Source organism: Gavia stellata, chromosome 7, assembly GCF_030936135.1.
Source record: "Gavia stellata isolate bGavSte3 chromosome 7, bGavSte3.hap2, whole genome shotgun sequence".
NCBI classification, from domain to species: domain Eukaryota; kingdom Metazoa; phylum Chordata; class Aves; order Gaviiformes; family Gaviidae; genus Gavia; species Gavia stellata.
In genome coordinates, this window is record NC_082600.1 from 4,306,256 (window position 1) to 4,333,260 (window position 27,005).

Sequence of the window (27,005 nt, forward strand, 5' to 3'; positions counted from 1 at the left end):
CTGTCTTATAAACCTCTTGCATGCTGCAGAGGTGGTCAAATTGACAAGTCAGGAGCTGTTCACACCGAGAGATGTCACAGAGTGTCAGGAAGTCACCAAGGCATGTCGTAGCATGGCTGAGGAAGCCAAGTCGCAGAATTCAGATTAGGCAGTGGGTATGGCACAGGGGAACGCTCTTTGTGTTCATTCCTCTGCCCTCTGGGCCCTTCGGGAGCACGCTTTCTACGTCTGCGGATTCTCTCCAGGGCACCAGGCTAGGATGTTGCTGAGCTTCACTGAGATCCAACTGCGGCTACGGCATCTCTGAACGGCAGGCACAGAAGTTGAAGGGTCTCCTGTAAAACCGTGGGACAGGAATCCCCCCGTGGATCAGACTTCTTGCAGCTTTGTTTTCACATGAACTACTTCTCTGACACTGACAACATGCACAGCTTGCTTAGTAGGCGTCTCCATAGGTGCATCTTCCCCAGTTGCAGAAAACACTAGATATTCTGCGCACTGCTTAGTTTTCTAGTTTGGGATTAACAGCCAAGCCCATGGAAATGAGACCAAGTTTTGGTTTCCTTTGTAGCCAGAAACTAGAAATGAAACATTTTTCAGGAATACCAACCATGACAGACACCTAGAGTATGAGTATGTGGAAGGCACAACCCCACTGTAGATGGAAGACAGCCTGATGCTAGACAGGAGCGAGCAAGCCATGCAAAAACAGGGAGAGAAGCATAGGTAAAGGGAGAGTGATCAAGAAAGGACTTCTCTCAGCTGAAGAAATCAACAATAACTATCACAGAAACCTCCAGTTTCACCAAGGTAGATGAACACAGAGGGGAAAAAGCCCTCTAAAATGTTTAAATATGAAAAATGAAGAGGTAAACATAAAATATAGACTACAGATTCCTAACGCCTTGAAGAACCTGAACTCAATTAGACTGCAGAAACTCATCTTGAGTCAAAATAACTGGAGAATAACTGAGGAGCAGAAAGCCTGCACTATTTTTTATGCTTGTAGCACAAAACCCATGGAGAAGCTGGGAATGTGCACACTGCATGTGCATTGCTAGTGCAAACATCCTCCCAGCTCAAGTGCTCGAGGAGCTGAACACCTCCAGCATCAAGCACAGACAGACAGGCACTTGAACATGGCATTTCACAGGGCCAACCGTTTAAAATTAAATACCTTTTAACGTAAGCACCTGTTTTTTTTACTTGATACTTTCATCCACCTGCCAATACCAAAGCACAGGGTGATTCTCTTCTAGCAGAGTTTGACTATGCTCAAGTCAAAATCAATCTAGAAGAAAGCATCTTTGTAGGGCTAAGAGCTGGTATCACCTCCACCTCCGCCACAAAGGCACTGTCATTCCAGTCAGGGCTAAAGAGCAGAGAAGGGATACACGCTGTCTGAAAACCTTTTCTGCCTTCTTTTTTTCAGGGATTTTTAAATTAATCTGTCTTGCAATCAGTAAGCATTACTTTCTGCACAAAAGCCTGCCGTGTCATACAGGAACTCTGAAGTTCTGGTATGTAAACCTGTGGTACAGCTGTAGACTTTAAAACCTTCTTTTATTTATTTAAAAAACAAATGCAAAGCTATTAAAAAGGCGATCGCTCTTAATTAAATTGGGCTGTTTCACATTGCTGTCATTTTTGTATTGCACTTCACCACCTCTCAATTCATCAATGTCACTATTTGTTATATAAGCACCTACTTTTAATTTTTTAATTCAAGCACATTCATTACCACTACTGAACATGATTTGGAGAAAAAAGAAAAAACACAACCCAAAACATTTTCAAAATTACAAACATGAAATAAAAGGCAGAAGTCCCTTCTTACTGCTCAAGACAGTAGTGACACTTATTCACCTTTAACAGACTTGAGTTCCATGTGTGAGAAGAGGCAGGAAAAAGCTTAATAGTATAGATTTTCATTTCAAGCATTTTCATTTCCAAATGATAGAAAAAATACAATTAAAGGAAGTCAAAAGGCAAACTTTATGCACGTCAAAATAAATTCTCATACTTTACAATATCCCCAGGAGCTAAAGGAATATACGGTATGACAAGAATAACTCTAAACCTACCATGTGCATATACATTTTAAATCGAGGGTGCAGTTTTCAGAAGTCTAGTTCCACAGTCACTGAAGTCTGTACAAGTTTAATCACTATTGGCTTTAATGGTGGCAGAGAAAGACCAGTGACAAGTACTTCTGAGCCTTTTGCAATCATTAATGGCTCCTGTAAGATCTACTCCCACTTTCTGAGACAAATTTGCACATCAGCTGCTGCAAGGTTCAAAGTTGTTTCTGCAACACAGCAGCCTTCATCATGTATTCTGTACAGCTTCCCCTTTTTATATCATATGTCCAAAGTCTCATTTCATTCCAGTACTCACACAAAAGCTGCATTCAAAATAATTTACAACATAAAATTAAAGATGCATGCATTACCCAAAAAAAGTGGCAAAGAAAATATTATCTAGTATAAACCCTCCATTCCTTCTCTGACATAATTTATCTTATGCCAGGCCTGCCGTGATTCTAAAAAAGTTGCTTTTAGTTTATTAAAAAAGCCAAACCACATATAAAGAGTGTAAGAACCAAACGATTATAGTTTTCATCACAGTCACAAACAATTTTAATAAGGATTACTGCATGATACTGTTAGCATCTACTTTTCTCTAAGATTCACAACACTTCTACTTTTCTTCTAAGATTTATGACGCTTTTTCCTTCCTTTTTGAAGGAAATGGCATGAATACAGCTCAAGAAACTGAAGCATGCAAATCTAACGCATTTAACTGATATAAGCAAACTAGAATTTAAAGCTTCCTAAGCCAGGAGTACCACAAAAAAGAAATCTACAATTACTGTACCTTGGGAACGCTTTCGCTTAAGACATGCAGCATCTGAATTCTCCTTATATCCTCTCCATTTGAACAAAGAAGGGAGGGAGAAGGGAGGGAGGTAGTAGAGAACTAAAAGTAAAAACACTGAGCTTCAAAGTAAAATTTTTAAAAGGAGTGTCATATTTCTCATTAGTATTACCATTTTTTGAAAAAAAAAGTTGGCACATTTTCTGAAAAAGTATATACACTTGAAAAATTGGTTTTGTAGCAAAAGTGTTGGGTCACATTAGCCAAATTCAATTTCTTCACTCTTCATAAACAGTTCCGACATGACAACAAAGCTAAAGGCATTAGTAAAAGACAGCTGGGACACAACGTAATCAGACTCACTGACTGCCTTTGCATTTACATGTACAAAAGCATCATTGCTCTCCTTGGTATTGGGTAGAACACAGTAACCCTTCTTAAGCATACATTCAGGATTGGAAAAAAAAACCCAAACCAACTCAATTTTAAGCACAGCTCTATTATTTTCCCCAAAGAGTGTAAGAGAATCATTACAAGTTAGATTAGACAAAATATCCTACTGTTACCCTGTTTTCTAAGTCCTCAAGAAGCTGCCGTCCATGGTGAAACGCAACAGCGTGCACGCTTCGCCGCTGAGCTTCCCCTTGATGGTAAGGCAAGTCCGTAACTTCTATTAGACTTTGAATCATCTTATTTCACTCCTTGAGAGTATATTGAAATATTGCACAGCAATCCAAAAGATTCTTTTTCAGGGACTTGCATATTGGCCCTGTGCTATTATGGGAGAAATACTTTAAGGTAGGTGAAAGCTGGTGCTAAGGAGCAGGTAGAATCATGGGAGCAGGAAAAAGCCGCTTTGGCACTTACACAACAGGAGACTTGTGTTCACTGTTAACTCAGTTGTGACGGATACCTTTTACGCTTCTCTGGGGGTTCCTGAGCAAGGCTGAAAGCGAGGTCCTACAAATCTACATCTTCTGTGTTACCGCTCTGTGGGCCCTCGCTCATACAAATAGTTTCAATTTCAAACTGGTTTAGCCTCAAAAACCTGATATAGTCAAGGGAGTGTGTTTAAATCCAATGAGAAACCAAGAGGCTCCAGCCTGGCTTCTGAACCCACAAAGTCATTAGGCTGCGATTACCTGAAATCAGTTAGCCTGCTGGAGAGCGGGGAGAAGTGCAACTGAACAACATCTTCCCTTACAAACACCAGGAATAGTTAATACTTTATGAGCCAGTAACTGATGCCAGTACAGGAGGGTGATAGTCCATGCTTGCGTTAAGGGCTTCGACTGCCAGTTATGCTGGTCCAGGATCACACCTCTTCACACCCTCAGCTAACAGCTCTGTCAGCAGATGCCTTAATACAGATGCAAGTCAAGTATATGACTGTTGCACATCAGTTTTCTAGAGAGGAAAATTAGGCTTATAGCTACTGCACTTGGAACTTGATGGAGTAATTTCATCTACAGAATAGTCTACTGGCTGTGGCAACTCAAGAGGAATATACACAGGAAATTCAAGTAAAGTATAAGAAAAAAAAAATCTTCGTTATGGTGAGTGTGATAAAACACTGGTAGGGATTGCCCAGAGAGGTTGTGAAGTCTCCGTTGTTGGAGATATTCAAAACCCCACTGGAAACATCCTGAGCGATCTGCTCTCGTGTCCGCAGCTTTGAGTGGGGAGGTTGGTCTAGATCATCTCCAGAGATCCCTCTAATCTGCACGACTCTCTGCTTCTATGAATATGTCTTTCCTATCTAAAGGTTAACTTAGCCAGCTGCGATAAACATTCATCATTAATATGAATTTTTTTATGAACAGAGAAAATTTTATTTGAAATCTAAGGCAAAACAAATCAACTATTCCAAACGCAACCATTATAGTTTTTGCAGCATCTAAACACACGCTGAAAATCTGTAAGAAAAAATAATAAACTTACACAGTTTCAAAATCAATGCATTTCGAAAATTCCTTCCGATTCTGACTCACTGGATTTTTTCCTACCTTTTTTATCATCTATCACAGAATCATAGACTTGCTCACAGAATAATTTCTGTTGCAGGGACTGCTGGGGTTCATCTGCTCCGATCCCTCACACACAGCAGGATCAACTTTTAAGTTGGATCCAATTTCAAATTTGGATCAGGTTGCTCAGGCGATTGCCAGCTGAATTTTGAGCATCTTTCTGCGCAAATACAATGAACTACGTCTATTCCTATCTTACTATCACATACATTAAGCTTTCAGCTTCACTTCACCCCCATTAAATGAATATACCTAAAAAAGATGATGAAGCTGCAGACGACAGGTACTCAACTGTATTTATGATAGTAACAGCTAACCAAGTATTCTTAAAGCAGAGATAGCAGACCTTAAAGCTGTTGGAGGATATTATTTATACTGGGGACCAGTTTATGATGTACCCTTTGAACCACTGCTCAATGGTCTCCAGTAGAAGAATCAGAATTAGCACTCGTGCTAGCCTAGAGCAGTGGGAAGCATCACCTGCCGCTATCTCCCCCGGAGCACACGAGAGATATGTGGGCTTTGGCCCCAGAGCAAGAGAGAAAAATCAGCACTGAAGTAGCGACCTTGACCCTCCATCAAGAAGCTCTTGGTCTGAACATCACTGCCTTTATTATGGTTAAATACTGTTAGCAAAATATCTAGTCTGAGAACGCTTAAGAACCTGCTATGATCTGAGTTCATGGTCTTGTGTTATCTTACAATGGCCTTCATGTTACTGAGATCACTTGAGAATGCTGCTCCTTTGATGGACTACTTTAGGTAAGTCCTGAACTCACGGTCTGCACAAAAAGCAGTTTCTAAATCTTATGTTATTCTGTACATTTTAAGCTTATTGACGGCTAAAAAGGTATTATGATACCCTTCTTGTATTCCTTTCAAAATGGTTTCAGCTGAAATATTACTTCAAAGAACAAGTGATATAACCTAGGTCTTGCTCAGAAATATTTACAGAATTATTTTACACTAGTAATATATTTAAGCATAATCACTGGGTATATGCAGTACAAGGAAGGTCAGTATTTCTGCACAAAGGCAGAGTTACAAAGCATTCTCAGTGTGATCAAATAAACAACCCAGATATTTCCATGTTTTAAGGGTTGAAGTTTGTTTCATTTAAAATTTTGACCCTAAGAATTTAGATCAAGACGCCACCTTACATCTTGTGTTGATATTCTTTTATATACGTTACGTTTGAAGAATGAATCTTCCATAAGAAGGACAAGCAAAGCCAATATACAAAAAAGCCTAGTTTACCTGGATAAAAAACCCAAGTACTAACAAATGAATTTGAGGTCCCCAAAAAACCCCAACAACATCTACCTATCAACAGAGCAGCAGAACAACAAATCAGTCCTGGAAGCCCACATATACTGTTACAGCAGTGCAGCATCTCATTTAGGGGTTTAAGGTGTCAGACTCTATTTTTTTAGCAAAGACGTGAGCGGCAAATGTCAAGCTCTACTCCTCAATACAACTATAACATGACAATGTGATAACTCTCATTTTGCTCAAAAAAAGTTATGCAAAATTACTTTATGTAATGACGAGACAGACGATGCCTTCCTGAACCTGCAGATATGCAGTTTTGCATTTGTGCAAATTTGTGATTTGCATTCACTCAAACCCAGGCTGCAGACAGTTTCACAACAAAGCAGTCGAAACCCTAATTCCTCACCCTAAGCGTGGTTTCCTCCTGAAGCCGTATCAGTTACTCTGTCTTAAAAGACAGAATAGCAATGTCCTTTCCTGTATCTATCAATAATAAAATGAACTATTTAAACTGAAAAATGTATGTGGAATTTGGCCAGGATCAAAGCAGACTCTGGGGTGACGAGGCGTGAAACAGAGCGCGGTCAAGCTATGGAGGAGATGGGTGATGCCCTTGCAGCATTTGCTCGCACCAGGACTTCAGCAGCATTCCCCTGGCCTGGTTCTAGGCACCTTGGGAAGCACAGCTCCCTGCAGAGTTGGTGAAGAGAGAAGCTCATGCCCGCAGCATCCTTCCCAGACCTGCACACATTCTGCCCAGTCTGGGGTGGTCCAGGGAGTCGGCTGTCTCCCATGCCAACACCTCCTATGGATGCGGCACTTCAGAGATGGCCCATCAGGGTAGCTGGCCTTCTCCAAGTGTTACAGATGCCACCACATTCAGAACTAAACATCCTTCCTGAAATCTCAGAAACATGACTAATTTCTACAAGCAGTGGATAGAGCTCCAGCACCTGGGAATCATGTCTATGAACTCCTACAGGACATAATCTTCTTGGAGACAAATCCAGGTCAACTGGGTATTGCAAAACTAAAGGTCACATTAACCTGCTTGGACAGTCCTAAGTGCCTCATTTCTGCGTTCTGCCATAACAAATACCTGAGAAAGTCATGCCACTGCTGAGGCCAACAGCTCAGCAGACCGCTGAAGAGGATCAGACACCAAGGGGAGTCAGTGACTTTAGGCAGCATAAACGCAGTTCATTTTGCAAGGCATGAAATTAAATACTTTAAAGGGTGAAAATCAAAACGCCACTACAGGCAGTTTGCTCAGAGGGATCTCCCAGGGAAGCAGTGGTCTCCAGGCTGCCCCATGGAAAACTGAACTTGAGAAATCGTTCACCTAAACACCGTCGTATGCTGTTCTGTTACCTTCAGCATTTACAGCTTCCTGCAGTCCCAAACAATGCTGGAAGGTAGCACGGGCACTGCAGGACATGGTTTAGTGGGCATGGTGGCGTTGGGTTGATGGTTGGACTTGATGATCTTACAAGTCTTTTCCAACCTTAGTGATTCTGTTACTTATGGGCCACAGGTTGGAGATCCCTATTCTGAAACATTTTGCACTTTGGGAGGAAGGTTTGCTTGGATTAACATTTTAACAATGGGGCATGTATTCATCGACCACCTATTATCAATAAAAGCCCTGGATAAAGCTTAGTTATTTCCTTGTTAACATGCTACAATCCAGGAGCAGAATTAATAAATCACTGGAGTGGGAAATTGGTGGATGCGTACTCTCCTAACGTGTATCCCAAAAGTAAAGATATGAAGAAAGAAGCAGGGCACTGCACGCTGAGCAGCTACCCTTCACAGGTAACGTACATAGTGCTCACTGTTAGTTTTTGCAAAGACAAACTCATCTGTACGGATGACTCCCCATGCAGACGGGAAGCAGCACCGCTCGCCCCGTGCTTAAAGAGGGCAAATTCCAGTGCCAGCAATGCACTGGGCAGGCTGCTCAAAAGCCGAGGGTGCTAAACACCTAGTAAACTTGCTCGCAATTCTGTTTTCTTCACGAAAAGATTTCGGAGGACAATAAAATTAATAACTCAAGATGATTAAATTGCAAAGAAATTGTCAACTGAGTCTTGGATACTAACTTCCAGGATATCATACGTTGTCCCAAGTTCGTAGGCTGAATGAGAGAAAATTATCCAGAACAGGAGCAGCAAAGTAGAACCTGCTCCTAACTTTTCAGCCTACTGCCACCATTTAGAGCATGGCTGGGGTCAAATCAAGAGCCAACAGGTTTGTCTACTGCATATCAACAAGATGCTTGTTGACAAGCTAGTTTTTTGTTATTTATGATGCAAACTGGCATATTTGTATAAAAAAGTAATTGTACCTAAGTACTAAGAGACTGTTACAGCAGATCGTCTTAATTTTGCTGAGGAATTAGATGAGATTGCTAGTTTTTCATCATTTACAATGCTTTATCGTAGCATTGCAAATAGTCACTTCGCCTCACAATGATATTTACAGATCTATTTCAGCTTTCACCACTCTTAAATAACAGCTACCTGTAAACCTTGATGGGACCAAAATATGTTTCATACAGGATGCAATTACGACAAATTGAAGCATTTAAGAAATTTATAAACTGAATGCAGCACTTCTCCAATTATGTTTACTTCATCAGCGATCATGTAAGTTGTAAAGCTTCTCCCAGTGCCATGTGCAGATGGCAATCATGGATGCCAGCTGATCAGAGATGTGTGGAGAGGCATATTATAACGACAAAACCACTTTTCACACTTACTGTTAGCTATAATTTTCCTGCAACTTTCCTATTACTACCAAAAAAAAGCTATTGAAAGTTATTGATGACTTTACATCTATTACATTTTGAAGTGACTGCATACACAGCTATTTTTTTTTTTAACTTTAGTTTTAGAAAAGGCATTGGCATCTGAATTTGGATTTTCTTTTTCTGATCTTTTAAGTTTTTGTAAATATCACCCATTGTATCTTTCTCAACATCTCCCCTACCTCTCCTACCTTAAATCTGAAAATTTTTGCTCCACAGCCAGACTTTTTCTGAAAAAATAAATAAAAATGAACTCCCTTCCTTACTGGATAAGGAGAATCCAAGTACAACTGAAGCCATCCCTCCTTCCTTCCATCAGAAGTTAAGCCACCAAAGGCTGGAAGCACTCGGCAGCGATAACAATGTGCTTTCCAAGTAAGAGCGTACTACCCCACCACAAACAGCACTGCACTCTCAGTGGGGCTGCAGCTGTACTAACAAAGCTGAGCTTTGTACCGGTACACTGGAAAAATAAATCAGTGCAAGCACACAGAAAGACACGAAAAAGTGCCTTTCAAAGGGGCGGTTGTACTGGCACAGTGCTCAGGGGTGACACCATTTTATGGACCTACCTGACAGAGCTGTTAGAACAGAAGACTGTACTGCAGGCTTGGCCAGAGGAAAAGATCTTTTCAAGTGGTGTAAATAGAAAAAAAAATATTCACGGAGTCCTCGCTAAGCCTTGAGGGGAGTTAGAAACTTTACTCTCTCCACTGTTGAAAAATCTCTCCAAGTCAGCAAATGCTATTCTGGTTTTCCTTACAGTAATCACAGAAGAACCCTGACTCCTGCCTTGCTTCGCAGTTATGAACAAGCTTTTACTTGTGTGGTCCTGTAGCTCACACATAAGAACTCCTCCACGCTCACCGCCAAAACACAGCCACTCCTACATTCTGTAGCTGTTTTGTACAAAGTTGTAGTTTAAAGAGTTTAAAAATAAAGTTGCATTATAAAGAATAACACAACTAAATCCCTACTAAAATGTCGTGCGAGGCCTCTGTACTTGCAGCTCTTCGTTTGTAGATTGTTCAGGTGACAACCAACAAACAGAAGTGGAGTGTGAAAGCCAGAAATGCTGAACTTCCGCTGCGCTATACTTATCCTGATCAACCAATTCAACTGCGTACATTAAATAATAGATCAGTAATTTCAGATGGCTATTTTTAAAAACTTTAAATGCACCTTTCTGAGATTCCCAAGAACGCTAACTGAACGTCCTCAGCCTGGTCATTAAGATATAAGGACTTCCATAACAGAATGAATGCTCAAGATTTACTAAAGCTGAAAACTAGTCTAATAAAGTCACAGGCTGAACTAGAATAGAAAATGAAATGTGATCTGTAAAATTGGTACTCCCTTTAGGGCAAAATTAGGAATGCTGGCCAGAGAGCTAATAGCCACTTTGCATCGGGACACTGATTCTTCTCGTCCCATCAAGAGATTTCAGTTTGAAGTGATATTTCAAACACAATTAAAAGATACGAAACACAAAGCAATGCGGGAACAAGAAGTTTATCCATGAATATAATTTTTACAGTGTTCATCAAATGTGCTGCAGCAAGAAATCCTACAACATCAAGATGCACTGAAAAATGGGAGAGCAAACTGATGCCTATAGCAATGTTCCCCACTACGTAGGATGGAAAACCATCACAGATCACATTCTCAGGTTTAAGAAAAACAGACCCCAACTGTCCAAAGAACATACTATGATAACAGTGATCTAAACAATCTTACCCTCCTTCCCGTCAACAGGTTTTGATACTTCCATATCAAAGCTCTCTTGCAGCTGCTGGCCTTTGAAGCGGTTGAGGTGCTCCTGTTCTATTAGGTTACTTTCCTCCTCTTCCAGAGGTTGCCATGTACCATCAATAAACCACTGTCCACGCATTACAGGGATCTTTTCCGTTTCTGAAAAATCAAACAAAAGGAGTTTGTTTTTTTTTTTTTAAATGCAACAAATCACAAACTGACAGCAGATAAGAGGGAAAGGGAATTCTCTTTGGTGTTTTGATGAAAAAGTTACACTCCCGCTGCTGGGACCCCTAAGAAGGCAACCAAAAATGCCTTGAGAAACCCCACCACCTTTTCCCATGGGGCTGAAATAAGTAGTGAAAGCAGTGTTAATCCACCAACAGCTGAGCTAATGAGGCCAAGTTTTCAGAGTGTATATGAGGATGTGAGAGATGGACAGAAAGATGTGGATTCTGGAAAATTTATTAAAGGTTAAGTTCAAACAACAGGCCAACCTTAATGGGATACACTCCTCTCTACCCAGTTGCCCTGAATTTTCAAAATATTAGGAACTTTGTGAGAGTCCTGCTCCTCTATAAAATCTGACTGATAACAACCAGTGGTTTCAAAGCTGTTAAGAGGGTGCAGAACAAGGAGGAGAGACAAAACCACTCATGCTTATCCCAACTGCACAGAGCTTTGTTTCCTTTGGGAACTGCACTTACAATAACCCAAATTACCCATCAATTAGCATAAAGTGAGATTTTAAAGAGGACTTTTTTTTTTTAATTAAAATCAGTCTTTCACCAAGGACTGGTTTTGGTCACTGTCATTTTAGTTTGAGTTTCAGCACTCCAAACAAGGACACTGGGTGCCCAGCAATCGCTGTCCACGTGACAAAAGAAATCTCTACGAAAAAATGTATCTTGGTGCTTATTCTTCATCAAACTGTGCTCGATGCCCAAACTAACTACTGGGGCTGTAAGGGGCGAGAATTCTCCCCTTATATCTACCCCTGCAAGCAAGCTGAGACAATAATATCCATTGTAGCTCAGCTCAGAATCTCTCCTCCTCCACGTGGAAAATCAAGAAGGAGAAATAATGTGTGTGCCTGCGCTCTGCAAGCCTGTAAAACCCCAACCTCCAGCCTCATGGGACCAGCACAGATACAGCTCTGCTGCAATCGGACCACTGACCTCCAGCACACGCTAACGTGCACTGCTGTATATTGCATATGTATAGAAAGACTCAGCCAAATGCAAACCTCTCGTGTGTGCGCATACTAACCGCACAGGTCGAGCTCCCCAAAGTAGTTAAGAACTCAACCACAAAAGGAGAGAGTCAAAAAAGGAGATGGGGAAAAAACAGGCTTTACTACTCAAAGATCCGTTCCTACCTGGAAGGTGGGAAAAAAGCTGGTAAGGACAGCATAGAAAAGAAACAATAAATGCAAAGAAACAGTAAACTAAGATTAGGTAGAAACCAAACCAACAAAAAACAATAGAGAGCACGAATATTTCAGAGTTACTGAGCGAAGGAAGGGAAAGCAGAGATGCCCAATCTATCGCCAGACCAGTACAAACACAGCTGGGCGAGGTGACCCAGCCAAGGGCAGTGGATTTTAGCCCGGCCACAGCGCTCTGTTCGCACAGCTGTTAGCTCAGGTCACGAAAGCATCTGCTCCACAGAGCACCACACCGGGACTGGGCACGTCCCACTAAGCCTGATGGCAGTTCGGAAGCCTCTGCGCTGCCCTCCACTACAGATACGCTGCCAGCGCTCGTTGTGCCTGGGGACACGAGTATACAGCAGAAGTATTTTTCATACTAACTGCTTGCAGATGAGAATGTAAGAGAATTGCAAGCACCTCCGTAATTTACTTGGAACCTCCAAACTATTCTGAATTCTTCATCCCCCCAGACCACTGGACCTACAAGCTATGAAAATAAAAGGAAAATCTCCTTAAAATAATCTCTCCACAGGGCAAGTAACACTCAAAATGTTTCCAAAGCCAATTTTGAAACCTTTCCTATAACAGATTTACATGTAAATCCTGTTTCTACAGTACTAGAAATGATGATAATCTCTTAACACCCCACCTTTGTAACAGAAGGAGGGCACACTTGCGGGTGACGGCACCCTTAAGTTGGTCCTTGCAGCAATCGGCAAGGAAAAGCAAACAGCAGGAAAGCTCGAGGCGGGGAAGGAAGCGGACGCTGGAGGCAGATGATGCGGAGCGAGGAGCCCAGATTACCACTGAACTCCCCTCGCTTGGTGCTGGCACCCGCGTTCCCCCAAGCGTTCCAGTGACTGGGAAACCTGCAGGCAACCCTGTAAAACGGCCCCTCTGTCCACACATGGCACAATGCAGAGAGTCAATTCCCCAAAACAACGGCTCCGAGCGCTGCCAGCTTCTCCCATCCCAACTTCCCATAGATCCCAGTTTTCTTCGGCAGGCATCGGGCATCCTGGTTGGTCCCTCGCAAGTCCCCCCCAGCCCTGTTCAAATTCTCCGACCTTCCTGCATCATCACCTGTGCCTCTACATAACAGAGACGACTCCGGTTGTGTTGGCTTGACCAAGACACAGACGGAAGTAGCGCAGGACCCAGTTCTGCCATTCAAATTCTGTTTGCGTGGCTAAAATAGCTACTCCAAACAGGAGTCACTTGTTACGCACTGAATTTCTCATGTTTTGGATGTTGACGATCCATCAGATGAATAGAGGTTGGGGTGTTCAAAGGGCACGGTTATTTAATGAAAATGAATCCCAACATATCAGAAGAACAAAAGGTCTGAGTGGCTTTAAACTGCAGAAGTTAATAGTCACTACAAATGATATAGAAAACTCAATTGTTTATGAAAATTTAAGCTAACTCTGGAGTCTACATCGCATCAATGAAGTGGGAAACATGATATTTCATTTTCACGAAATGAAAGTTAACCACAGCAATGTTAGTTGTCACCATACACAGTAGCTTCTCGTCATGCCCTTGTCTTAACCTTCGCTGTATTCCCCTACGTTTTACACCTGTCAGATAGCCGCATTTTTCAGTAGAGCTAATACCCACAGATCCAGTTAGGCTGCCCTTACGAACAAAGCACTGTCTGTAGGAAAAAATGAAATGCACATAATACGTGAGCGTAGATAAAGGATCCCATTGTTACTGAAGCAATGACACAACTACGTCAGATGTTAATCCTTACTGGGAAAATCTGTAAGCAATTCCTTAATTCTTGACTAAGCATTCTGACGAGGCTCCATTCATTGAATTTATTTTTTTTTTTATATAATAATCATATGAATACGATTTTGTACTCCAAACCAAATGAATACAAGACACCTCTTTTTCAGTTTTGAAGGGCTTTAAGTTTTTCACATGGGAATTTCCACCTACAGATTTCTAAAATTCTAAACATAAAGCATTAAAATAAACATTTTCAGGCTCTTTTTGCCTGAGATAAACTTTCCCATAGTGGTTCTTTACAAGAGCAGACTGTAGCACTCAACAGCAGCTCTCAAACATAAGACAGGCAGTGCCTTTTCCAGAAAGGCTCAGCCAGGAAAAATTGGCATGTTTGAAATAAGAACAATTTTATTGTAAAATCTTTACAGTTTAGTTTGGGAATAAACTAATATATCTGGCTCTGGAAAGGGCATTTATATGGAAATATAAATCACTTTCAGATCCAAAGAGAGAAAGTTATGGAGCTTTCTTTTCAGATTAGGGCTTTAAAACCTGAGCGAGGCAATTCTGTTTTCCAAAGTTCAGTGGGATTTTAGGGGGACCCAGGAGTTGCCTTTTTCTTTTTCTCCCCTCCTTGAAACCATTGCACACCCCACGTGCAGCCACAGCACCCTGAGCTACAAGCTTGCCTTATTTCACATCTCCAGCTGGCCGGCGGGTTTGATCACTGCGCTGCTGGGAAACCTCAAGAGAAAACCGCCCGGTAGCGGAGGCGAGTAAACGACATTTCCTTCCATCGGAGGCACAGTCTGAAGAACACCGAACACTGTCTTTCAGAAGTGAAACAATCAAATTTCATGTTACTTCGTTAGAGAGGAAGCTTGGTAAAGTGGGGAAAGAACAACTTCCCATTCACATCTGTGTTTCCAAAACTGAACGACGACGGCTCTAACATTGTATGTAACAATGCTGGATTTCAGTCCAGGTCAAAGCCTAACTCCAATCACGATAATTATGACCTACTGATCCTAAAAGCCACCAGCTCCAAAAGCAAGTGGCATTTTAGTTGAGAAGAAAGAGAGGGACATTAAAGGTAATTACACCGGATACTCTGGGTTGGGTGGAGAAAACAGGCGACTGCAACACAAGAAGAGATTTTCCAGTATAATCTGTGGACGGTGGGAAAGAGTAAAGGCATGCCTCGATAAACACAATTCCTCTGTTTAATCTCGGACAGGTGCAGTTATTTAAAGATTTCCCTGCGACTCATCCAGAGAGCTTGATGCAAGCCATTACAGTAATCACCATGAAAAAAGTGATGAATCAAAATTGCCCTTTTAGCACCCGATTTCACGCGTTCCTATCCACCTTCAATAAATCCATCTGCGTCTTGGATATTCACATGATTTTAGAAAGCTTAAACTACATTCTTTCAGTTATTTTTGTTTTATGGGAGAATTAAATACACAAATACTTACATCATGTTGTAATTTAACTCTTCTTTTTTGCCAATGCAGCATCCCAAATCTATAATATGAAGTGTTATTTATCTTTGTCCCTACAATCTCCATCCTTAGGAAAGGATTTGCCTTGATTTCTTTACTGCCTTAAGTCTTACACCATATAATTTGCAGTTGGCAGTGCTTCGAACAAAGATACCAATATATTTGGCCAGTTATACACTTGCATGGTTTATTTATACAAGAATTTCTAAATAAATTTGAACGGCAGAGATTACAAGCTGATGAAAAGCAAGTTATTTTAATTAGTCATACATATTTTACCACTTTTAGAGGAAAATAGTTTAAGCGACCTAGACTGCAATAAAGGATTTATTTTTACACAAAAAGGGCTTTTTTTTTCCCCCTGAAAATCCACAGAATAAAAGAATACAAGTGCTGTAATTAATGATGTGAAGGGACAATAACATGAGCGATTTGCATTATCATAATCACCTAAATCTTCCAAAGAACAAAAATTATGTTAAAATAAAAACTGTATGCAACATATAGTACACGCGTGCGGTAATTTATATATGTGTACCCCAGCTCCTCCTGTTTTGTGAAGAGCTTTAAACTGTGTGACCACATCCAATATAAATTGCATGAAAAAGCCAACTAATCCATCAGAACACAGTATGAAAAGTAATAACCGAGCAGACTTTGCCTTCATTTTTCTTCTTGTACTACTGCATGAACACTTTGTTTCCTGCCATACTGGTTGAAACGGTGTGTACCTAAATTTAAATATTGTACAGCTCGAATGTGGCTCCTATAAGCCTCTTCCACCTTCCTTGATTCAGAACCGGCAAACAGCAAAACCCAAGACGACACGGAGATAATAACTAAAGGTGAACAAACAGAGCTCAGAAGAAGCCAAAAGGAGGCCTGTTTCAGAGATGCGAACGCCAGCTAGTACACAACCGGGAAGGCAGACAGAAAAGAAATTATAAGAGAGCAAGATTCAGTAAACTTCTGTTTCATTGCTTCAAAGCTGAGGTCCTCTTCAGATGGCTTGATGGCAAAGTTAAGGCACTTCTGGCACTAGTCACTCATCACTCTCAAGACAGCTATAACAATTCACCCACAAATGAGATCTAAAAGGTTAATATAATATTCAAAGGCTCAGAAATGTAAATTAAAGCTTGTGTTTCACTAAAACCGACAATCCCAATTTCCCAGCTCTCCAAGCCCAAAGACAAGAGGTTGGACAAGAAGCACAAGCTCAGAAAACAGTCAGCTCGAGAGGCTTTTCAGCGTAGTAATTTCAGATTCCTGCTTTTCAGTGGAGTAATTTTCGGTTCCTTACATTTGACTTCCTTATTACTACGGTTGCAAACAATACGCATGTGCGTGAGGATAACATCTCATGTAACTGTGGTAGCCTCACAGTTACATCTCAAGCTGAAAGCTATTTAAATAACAAAGAGAAGTACCCACACATTTACCAAGGGGGAAAAAAAAAACCCTGGGCAAAATGATCTTTTTTTCTTTCTTTTCTTTTCCCCCCTGCCACAAAGGCCTTCTAAAAGCACTGCGCATCATATGTCTTGGAGCACAGCACTCCCAGCAATTGTAATGCACATAAGCTGAATGTCGACATCAGCCACTGAAATAAATGTATTCCAGAATAACATCAAGGGTACTGTAAGAGACTTTTTAAAATTTGCTATCCATTCCTATCATATCAGGCCTAAATTTATATTTTTGGGTATATTAGCTACTGCACAGCCTGTAAGACTTTTTGCTAGTGCGAACACTTGAGTGTAAGGACAGGTATGACTCGACCTCTGCATCAGCGTGCATCCTACTCACCCAGCAGCCACGGCCACTGCCGCCTCTACGGCAATAATGATTTGCAGATTCTATTTTTGCCAATGCAAATGCACAGAGTGCAGTCTGCAGGACAAGAGCTGTTCCTCTTCCTTAGTTCCCTCACGGCTGGGTCTGTAGAGTCTCGTGAAGGAAAAAAAAGAAAAACTTGGGAGGGCAGGAAGCTTTATTGTGAGAATGTTACAGAAACCGATGGTGAGATTGAAGATTCTTACATTTTACTGTCAGTGACATGATCGTGCATGCCGGGTGAACAAACAGATGCTATAATAAAATAGCCCAAACCTAAAATTTCATTATTTGCCAGGAAATATAATTTTTTTTTTTAATAGCTTAGCGTTCTACAGCTTTCTAGCTATTACCCAACATATTATTTCAGAACAGAGCAGGTTACTGATATTTGAATAAATAGAGCCACTCATTTAATCACAGCCTGGGTGACCTACCTTTATTTAACCACAAACAATCTGTTCTGCTCTTTCAAGAGTAACAACGTAACCTGAAGAGGAGTTCAAGGGTGAAATCCTGGCCTCAGAAAACCTAACAGAGCTACATGAATTTACAGAGCCAGACTTATTTTTCATTCAACGTCCGACATGAAAAGAGATTTCATTCACTAAGCGGTAAAAGATATTATTTTGCTGGTCCATCAAATAATTCTAAATTGCTTTATTGAAGCAATTTCAAAATTACAGGTGGAAGTCACTTTTGAGTTTCACCCAGACTAAGCACATTAAGAGCAATCTGATTGGCACAGACGGGATTTTCTTTCCCGACTCTGATCTACAGAGCAGCTACACGCACGAGCCTCCACCTTTGCTTCCATGTCAGACGCAGCAAGGGAGGAACACGCGCTTTGCTCCACTGCGGGTGCGAAATTGCCTCTGTTTTACCAAGACTGCCTGAAGTATTCAAGCAACAGCTTGTAACCGTTTTTCCCTGAACCACTTTTAATCGGTTTACGCTATGAACTGAGCAATCCAAAACGATAAGGGAAGGCTGATCTTTGGGGCTGGCTCAGACGTCAAACACAGAAGGAACCTCTCAAAAAGAGATGAACGCCCTCAATGTCATCTCTCATCTCAATTGCTGTCTATCACCCCAAAATACAGCATGTATCATGTTTTTCAAGAAGGATTTTTCTGGTTTAAGATAGTAGTTTAATTCACATATCTACAATTGCTCTTTTTCCAGACCTAAACCCGACGGTCCAAGTCAAAATCCCAAAGCTCACCTTACTAGCCATGTCAATGATGAGCACGAAACGCTCATCAAAAAACCTTGGGCTGCTGAAACACGAAACGGGGCTGCAGTGTTAAGTTTAGAGCTTTATTTTTATCGAAGTCTTATCAATTAAAATAGTTTACCAAATTTCAATACCGGTACTCTGAAGGGAAGCACTTCCACCACCAGCGTTTGCTGCTGGGGTCAGTAAGCTGTAGGAGCTTAGTCCCTTATCAGCTCTTTTCTCACCCAGAGAAACTTGTATTTTTTGAAACCGTATTAGGCGAAAGCTAAACCGACCCACAAAAGAACGACCGTGCCACATGACAAACATGTGAGTACCTCCTAAAATGTAAGCACGTGCTCAAATCCCACTGAAAGTCACGGGACTTTTGCGCAATCACACTCTCAGCCCTAAGTGCGCGTGCTCTCCTGGCAGGCGCTCATCAATCGGTCTTTTGTTAGTGAGCTCTCGCCAGCACTGAGCAGCAATGATGGTGTACATACTGAATAAGTAGGTTCCTATACAGGAATATTTTTTAAAAAACAGAAGAGCAAGCTTTTTCCTGTGCATACCTCAGACCTACCACTAATAAACAAGATGAAGGTATTCAAGGGCACACTAACTTTTGCTCTCAACTCCTTCTCCCTTCTCCTCTACAGGCATTTTTTTTTTTTTTTTTGCATGTTCTTCCTGGCCTCATTTCCTTTTTCTGTCTACTCCACCCCATCTCCTGATTTCCCTACACTTTCATCCCCAGATTTCACTTTTTCCTTCAATTTTTTTACCCTATAGGGTTTCCCCCCAAAGAAACCAAACAGGTTTTAGTCTCTTTCGTCTTAAATATCACTGCCTGGCACCCCACTTGCACTCCCTTCATCCCAGCGCTCGCTAACCATGCTATTTACAGCACTTACAATCGCTGGAGCTTCTCCTCTCCAGCTCCACACCAGGCACAGTCTAGTGTGGCTTCAGCTACTTGCAACCCACTCAAACAGGTCATACCACACTACTGACCTTTTCTCTGGCCAACACTCAAAACCACTACTTCATCTTCACTTTTTTCAACCTTACAGATACCACTGACAGAACCGCTCATGCTTCTTACTTTAATTTCTTGCTTTTTTGCAGTTTTTTTTCTTCCATCTAGTCCTTCTGCTTACTAACTTGCTGTGTCAGCTCTTCCAGATTCTTCTCATGCTCCTCTCAGGGCAAAAAAGAGCTCTGCCCAAGGTCTCTCTTTGCCTTCAGTATCATTTTTTTCCTAGAGAGCATCTCCCTCTCACACACGCAGAAATTCATCTGTCATCCATCTTTAATCCAGTCCTGTCACCTCCAAATTAAATCCCATCCTATTTCTTTGATATCGCCACAGCCGAATCAGTATCCAAGCCTGAATTAAGTCAGAACAGAACTCCTGATCCTACTCATCCCACAAACATTTTCTGCTTTCTCAGCTACAGTAGGTAACACCCTTCTGCCTGTCACCCACAACTTGTAACCCAAGTGTTCCCTGCGCCTCTACCTTCTCCCTTGTTGACCTCATCCAGCAGGAAAAGTGCTGGACCACGTTGAAGGGCAAGCACAACTCGCCTTCTAAGCTGAGTCTATCCTCAGCCACTCTGCTGTAGCTGACACCATCCATCGGAGAGCAATTCTGTGACCCTGGTATCATCTACAAGGCTAAGACAACAGAATAATTTTGCTTAAATAATGTTTGTATATCACAAACATAAAAGCTGAGGACACGGGAAGAAACTTGCCCTCAAAGACATGTCCGAGCAAAGTGCTGACATCTCCTACCTGTCCTAGTAAAAGCATCCTAAATGTCTCAGGTTCTCTCTACTGAAAGAAGGAAAGGTACCAGAGACCATAAACACAAACAGAACATACAAACAAATGTAATTTGTGATTTAATACACAGAGCACTGCAAATCTAAAAAAATTGTTTCATCTATGTGTGTTAGGCCTTCTGGTCAGGAAGGAGCTGGCCAAAACTAAGGTACAAGCTACTTTTGGAAGAAAGATATGGCAAGAACGGAAGCAGAAAAGTAAAACCCAGGAAAGATTTTGAGTAGCGCAAGTAACACTTTACCTCACCATGTGAACTATCAGTATTTTATTTGCAAAACAGCAACATACCTGGAGAGAAAAGCATGAAGATAGTATTCAGGAATTCAGCCTTTGATCAAAAGGTCCTTTACATATAGGAAATGGTATCAACCAAGTTCGAAGACTGTCCAACACACCAAAAGCAAAGTTCCAAGCAGGCTGTAAAGCAACTACAAATGCGTTCTGTTGCTAAAAACAGACTAAACCAAAGGCAAGCCACAAACATACAGATAAACTCTTGGTTCCAAACCTTTAATTCTCATCTTGCCTCACGAATCTGTTTTAATACTATCTCTGTTTCAGAATACAAGACAAAACCCATAAACTAAACATGCAGCCTCAGAATACCAGACATTAAAGCAGCCAGGCAAGAGGTCTAGTGGGACCTGTGCCTCAAGATGGGCTTAAGGTTGCCAGTCTGTAACGTGTCAACATACAAATTTATGCTGCCAGCTCTAGGGAAGGCACAAGCACCCAACGCTCCTGCACAAAGCAGACAGCAGAGAAGCACCTTACAGCTCTGAAAGGTTGATTTTTTAGTCTCGACAGCGCAGCCCAAAGAACCACCAATGGCTGAGGTACAAAAAGCTTTGTATCTTACTGCTAACGTCAAAACATCAAACACTACTCCTACATCCAAACAAGCACATGATAAAAAAATCCGCTAAGAAAATAGCCTTTTGTAATCATCTGGTGCCAAGCATCAGCTACTATACTCAAGATTTTTTCAGTAATCCTGACCGACTCTAAGTTCAGAGGGCAGATAACACTGCCCTGGCATTTACCTCCCATTTTGCAAAAGCTCAACCTGCAGAGGCTTTTCACAAGGTGCTAACGACTGCCTCTTCTTCTAGTTTACAAAGCAGCTCACACAGAGCCTAGGAGAGAAAATACAAGGTCTTGGATATGTCTTTCAGTTCAAGTTTAGAGGCAGCTGAAATAGTTTCTAAAAGCCACCCAATTCCAGCCTGAGCATACAAATTTTAAAATTAAGATCCAGTGGTCCACTCTGTATTCACGAGTGTTTCCAGGCTAAGGTGAGTAAAATACCTGTTGTATCTATCAGTACGGCAGATCTTACATCTTCACTCAGGGATGGTCCTAGATAACAATTTTTTATTAAATACAACAAGAGGTATTTTACTTAATGACTTCTCCAACTATTAGGTACAAAAACATACATGTTAAAAAAACAAACGAAAACCCCCACCCTTACCAAACCTGTGTCTGGGAGTGGAGTATTCTATCCCTCCCTAAAAGACAATGCTCCACAGACTCCCCAAATGGCTGTGGAAATACATATTTTTGTTGTTGCTGCTTCTCTCCACGTACCACCAGGTTTTACAAAAATCCTACTTCAATTTTAAAAACTACTGTTGCAAGACAGCCGTCAGCTGAGGTGATGAGTGACCCCAACACACAGAATTCAAACCGGAGAACATGCTGGGATGAAGACGGCTACCTGGAGAGTGAAAGCGGACTGGTTCATAAGAAAACACTACCAGAACTAAATACAGGCAACTTGACAATGTAACTATCAAAAAGGAAGGGGAAAGCAAATACCAGGCAGGGCAACAGTTGCATGGGACAAGCTCACAAGCCTAGGAACAGGAGAGAGTCACCCACAAGTCCACAGGCTGTGGTTTTAACAGGCTCACCCAAGACTTTGAAAAGTAGACTGAGTAACTCTATAGAAAACTGGTTGTAAAGCAGCCCTCTTCAACTGGGAGGGCAGAAGAGGGCTGGATAACCTAAGAAGATTCAGACAGAAGACCCACGTATAAAATATCACTCGTGTCCGCAGAAGACAAGCAGCAGCCCAACTCCAAGTTACTCACTTATCTGGAAGCCTACACTAATAATTTTTGTCCTCTTGCGCCGTCTTTGCTAGTTCTACAATACTAATTAAATAAATCCCAGAGGTCACAAGGTAAGGATAAAATTCTCAGTAATTAATCTGCTCAAATTGTAACTCAGCCTGATATTCCTGATGTTACAAACGAATCCTGTGATGAGCTTAAGATTTCTGAAGACGTGGAGTTGAAAAAATATTTCAGTGCATGCCAAGCTACAGTCAACATTTCCCTGTCATTAAGATGCCACAACAGCCGAAGAAGTGTCAGGGCGTTCGGTATTGTAGCTGTGAGATAGCAGCCTTCCCTGAAAAACAGCACATACATGAAAAACAACAACAAAACGGGCAAGAACAATGATAAAAGCTTTTGACCTTTGGTCTGAACTGAAAACGTGAATCAGCAGAACCGGATAGCAGTTTCTGTCCTCTTTTAACGTGCACCTCAGCATATTTTAAGTCAGTTGTACTCATTATACTTCACGCTCGTGGGATCAGAGAGGGAGATTCTCCTCCTTTGCTCATGGGCTTCAGAAGTGTGAGATCTGGTTTGCCACCACCGGCTCCCTCCCACACTACGGTGAACCACCGTAGTAGCTACCCTTTGGATCCAAAATTACACGCACACAATCAAATGGGAATAATCTGGGAATAACAGCTGCACCAAGGCCTTCAAAAGCATGGATGAGACTGAATCCTTGGGATCTGACCTTGCTGTTTTCTCAGGTCTGGAGGCAGCAGTTGGGAGGAAAGAACAGAGGAAAGGCAAGAGAGCTCACGGACACAGGGAAGAGAGGCAAGGAAACGTGCAAGTGAAGGAGTTAGACCAGAAGACACCAACAGACCCTTGAAACACGAAAAGTTTGTCTTAGTCTTGTGAAGGAATGGACTTGCTAATAAGAAAAGATGTGATCACTCTCCTTAATCAGCTTTCTGAGGACTGAAAAACATCCCCGTCATTAGTCTTCTCAGGACCATGAGTTTATTTCTCCCCTGCCTAGCACCGCTTCTGGTGCTAACCTCTGGGAATCTCTCCTTCCAAGCATCAGAAATCATCTCTGCACAGCGTATGTTGTCATTTGAAACATCTGCTCCTCAGGCTTAATGAGGCTGAATCAGCTTCCAAAATGGACAAGGCAAAGGGTCAAGAAATTAAACCTTTAAGCCGCTGATGAGTACAGCCTCATGCTCCCATTACCAGGAGCAATCCTGCCTCACCTGACAGCTCTGCTCACTCATTCCCCTCTCTCCCCATGGCCCAGTTACCAGAGGGATGGCAGAAGTTTTCCTCGTCCCTTGGATGACCTACAGCCTCTCTTGCCAGTAACCATATGGCAGATACATCAAGTACCAAGAGCAGGGGCTTCAGGGTGGTGACAGGGAGAACCACCTCCACTTTCTGCTCAAGGAGCTGTGCCCAGGCTCCTCTAACTCAAAACACGTGTGGACCCAGACCTCTGCTCACTCTTTGAGCTCAGTGTCTGTCTGCTGGGGCACTGATTTGAAAGACAAATTGTCACACCACAAGTGAATTGTTGCGCCTGGTACTGTCATTTATGGATTTCCCTCCCGTAAAGATGCTGAGAAAGAAGAGGGGAAACAACCAAAGGCCCTAGTTTTCAGACTTGCTGCTCTGAAATAGTTCTGCTGTTCTGCTGTGACTCCCCACCTGAGCCTGAAAAACACGCAGAGGAGACGAGAGAAACTTGCCTACGTGCAACCTCTCCCAAGTCCATGCCAGGACAGTGTCTATTGCTCGGCCACTCTGCATCTCTCGCTCTACTCTGTAATATTTTCCCTTGCCTTTGAAGGAATGCAGTTGGAAAGCAAGTCCTCAGGGATGGAGGCTGAGCAGTGGCACAACTTGTCTGCTCCGGGAGAGCAGACGCTCATTTGTCCAGCGAGACCCTGGGAGACGTTCCCTCCAAAGGAAGGGGCAGAAGAGCTCAGGTGTCCGCTCCTTCATCTCTGTTCCCCAAGGTCCCCTCTCCTCCAGCAAAGGACACAGGAACGCAAGGGGAAGGGTGGGAGAGGGGGTGCATCACCATCCCGTTTTGAAGTTGAGGGGGTGAAGCAAATTCCCCTCTATTGGAAGGATAAGAAGTAAGGACTGCGTGTGTCCCCGAGATGCCTGTTGCACGCCCTTCAACAGAAAGTAGGAGAAGTCCCATTTCACACCCCCTCCCAGCGGACGGGTGATGGGGAAGGGAAGATGAAGCACACTATCATAATTTTCCTAGCAGAAAGGACACAGGTGGCGGAGTGCAAGCCAGGTATCAGCCCTCTTTTCCATTGTTCCTCCCTAAAGAAGAGGGATCAGAAGTGTGCGTGTGGCAGGGAGGCAGTAGACAAACAATTGCTCTTTCTACCCTGCTCCACCTGAAGGAAAGGTGCGCATATTGAGGGAAGAGGGGAGACTTGAAGGCAAATCTCCACCCTCCCTCACCCTTTGTTTAGGAAATGGGAAGCGTAAGCAAGCAGGTTCTCAGACACCTTCCCTCGCACTTTCTTCTGCACGTGCTGAGAAATAAGATGCCCAGACCTGCCCTTCCCATGTCTCTGTGTGCCAGAGCGTGAATGCCCAGATTCCCCCCTTCCTTCAGGTGCACGTACACAGCGGGGTGACAGGGAAAGATGCCCAGTTCCCTTCGCAGCTGGAAGCGGGTGAAGAGGTGCCCGGTACACCCTTCCCCATGACCCTGCATGGGGGGTGAGGGTTACCCAGTGACCCTCATCCTTTGGCTGTGTTGGGGGTTCCAGTATCCCCTCTCTCAAGCGCACACTGAGGGATGCCCACGCTGCTTCCCTTATGGCTGTACCTGGGAGGGTGGGATGCCCGGTGCTGCTGTTTCCCCCCATGTCTGAGACCTGAACGGAGAATTCCCAGTCCTTCCTCGCTCAGGTGTGTGTGAGAGATGGGCGCCCAGGGTCCCCTCTCCCTGGAGAACGTTTTGTCCTGCATCCCTTACCCCCAAGCGCACGCGGGTGGCAAGTGATGTCCAGTCCCCCGGGCGCCCAAACCCCTGCCTGCGCTTGTGCGATGGGGAGTGCTCAGACCCCCATTTACCTATGGGGGTGCGCTGGAGGGGCAGAAAGGGCTACCTGGTGTCCCCACGGCGGGGGGGGGGGACGGACCCAGGGCAGGGGCTCTGTGCGCACAGCGATGCCCAGCGTCCCTTGCTGGGGAGAGCGGGAGGCAGCCCAGACCCCCCCGCCCCGGTCTCTGTGCGAGGACACCGGGATCCCCCGGTCCCCGCGGGAGGGGAAGGGGAGCTCCCCGGTCCCCGCGGGAGGGACGGCGGCACTCACGGTTCCAGTAGACGGGGTAGCTCTCCGCGCTGGCCACGTCCACCTCGTAGAGCCCGCTCCGCACGCACACCGGCTCCACCGCCGCCGCCTCGCCCTCCCGCGGCTCGGCCGGGCCGCCGGCTCCGAGGGCGCGGTAGGCCAGCTCGATCCGCAGCGAGTCGTAGCCGATGAAGGGCTTCCAGGTTTTCCGGTCCTCCCGGTAGAACCAGCGCACCTCCTCGGCGCCCAGCTCCCGCACCACCTCATAGCGGGGCCGGCCGCCGCCCGGCCGCCTCCTCTCGGGCAGCGCGGCCGCCGCCAGGGAGAAGCCGCTGCCGCCGCTCTCGCTGCTCGCCAGCCCCGCGCCCTCGCTGCCCTCGCCGCCCGTGCCCGTGGAGTAGCGCAGCGAGGCGCCGGACTCGGCCGAGTCGAAGTCGCCGCCGCCGGCCTCGTCGCTCAGGCTGGGCTCCCGCGGCAGGGCGGCCGCCGCCTCCGGCTCCCCCTCGGAGGAGGAGGTGGAGAGCGCGGCGCGGAGCAGCGGCGCGGAGCGCTGCTGGGGGCGGCGGGGCGGGCGGGCCAGGGGATGCTGCACGCCGCGGCTCGCCGCCGCCGCCGCCGCCTCCTCCGCCGCTTCCTCCTCGCCGCGGGCCGGCCGCTCGTAGCAGCCGCCGCCGTAGCCGCTGGCTTCGCCGGGCAGGTCCCAGGCGCCCTGCGGCGAGCCGGGCTCGGGGTAATCCATGCCGCAGCGCGCCCAGCCCGGCGGCGGTGCCGCCTCACCCCGCCCGCCCCCGCGCCGCCCCGCTCCCGCCCGGCCCGCGGCTGCCGCAGCCGCCGCCGGCTCCGTCCGGGCGGGGGCGGCGCCGCATCGTCACGCGCGCCGCGCCGCGACGCGGCCGGGGGCGGGGCGGGGGCGGGGTGGCGGCACGCGGCCTGCGGGCCCGCGGGGGGGCGTGAGGGGCGTCCTGGGGCGCGGCGGGCGGGAGTGTGAGGCGCCCTCAGGCGCGGCCTGTAGCCCCGTCTGTCGGCGAGACCCCCGCTAAGGCAGCCTGCGGCCCCGTCTGTCTGTGAGGCACCCTCAAACGCAGCCTGCAGCCCCCTCTTGTGTGTGTGTGGCACCCTCAAACACAGCCTACAGCCCTGTCTCTGTGTGAGACACTGTCAAACGCAGCCTACAGCCCTGTCTGTGTGTGTGAAACACCCTCAAACACAGCCTGAAGCCCTGTCTTGTGTGACACCCCCAAATGCAGCCTACAGCCCTGTCTTGTGTGAGACACCCTCAAACACAGCCCG

General features: G+C 44.5%; 1 protein-coding gene across 1 annotated transcript in view; it reads right to left on the minus strand.

The window, feature by feature from the left end:
- Nucleotides 1-26,454, minus strand: part of DDHD1 (DDHD domain containing 1) — a 69,564-nt gene extending 43,110 nt beyond the window's left edge. The window contains exons 1-3 of the mRNA XM_059819692.1: nt 25,737-26,454; nt 10,723-10,896; nt 2,878-2,979 (exon numbers count right to left, since the gene is read on the minus strand). Of these exons, the coding sequence (XP_059675675.1) occupies nt 2,878-2,979; nt 10,723-10,896; nt 25,737-26,454 (994 nt within the window). The remainder of the gene's footprint in view (nt 1-2,877; nt 2,980-10,722; nt 10,897-25,736) is intronic.
- Between the last annotated feature and the right edge of the window lie 551 nt (nt 26,455-27,005).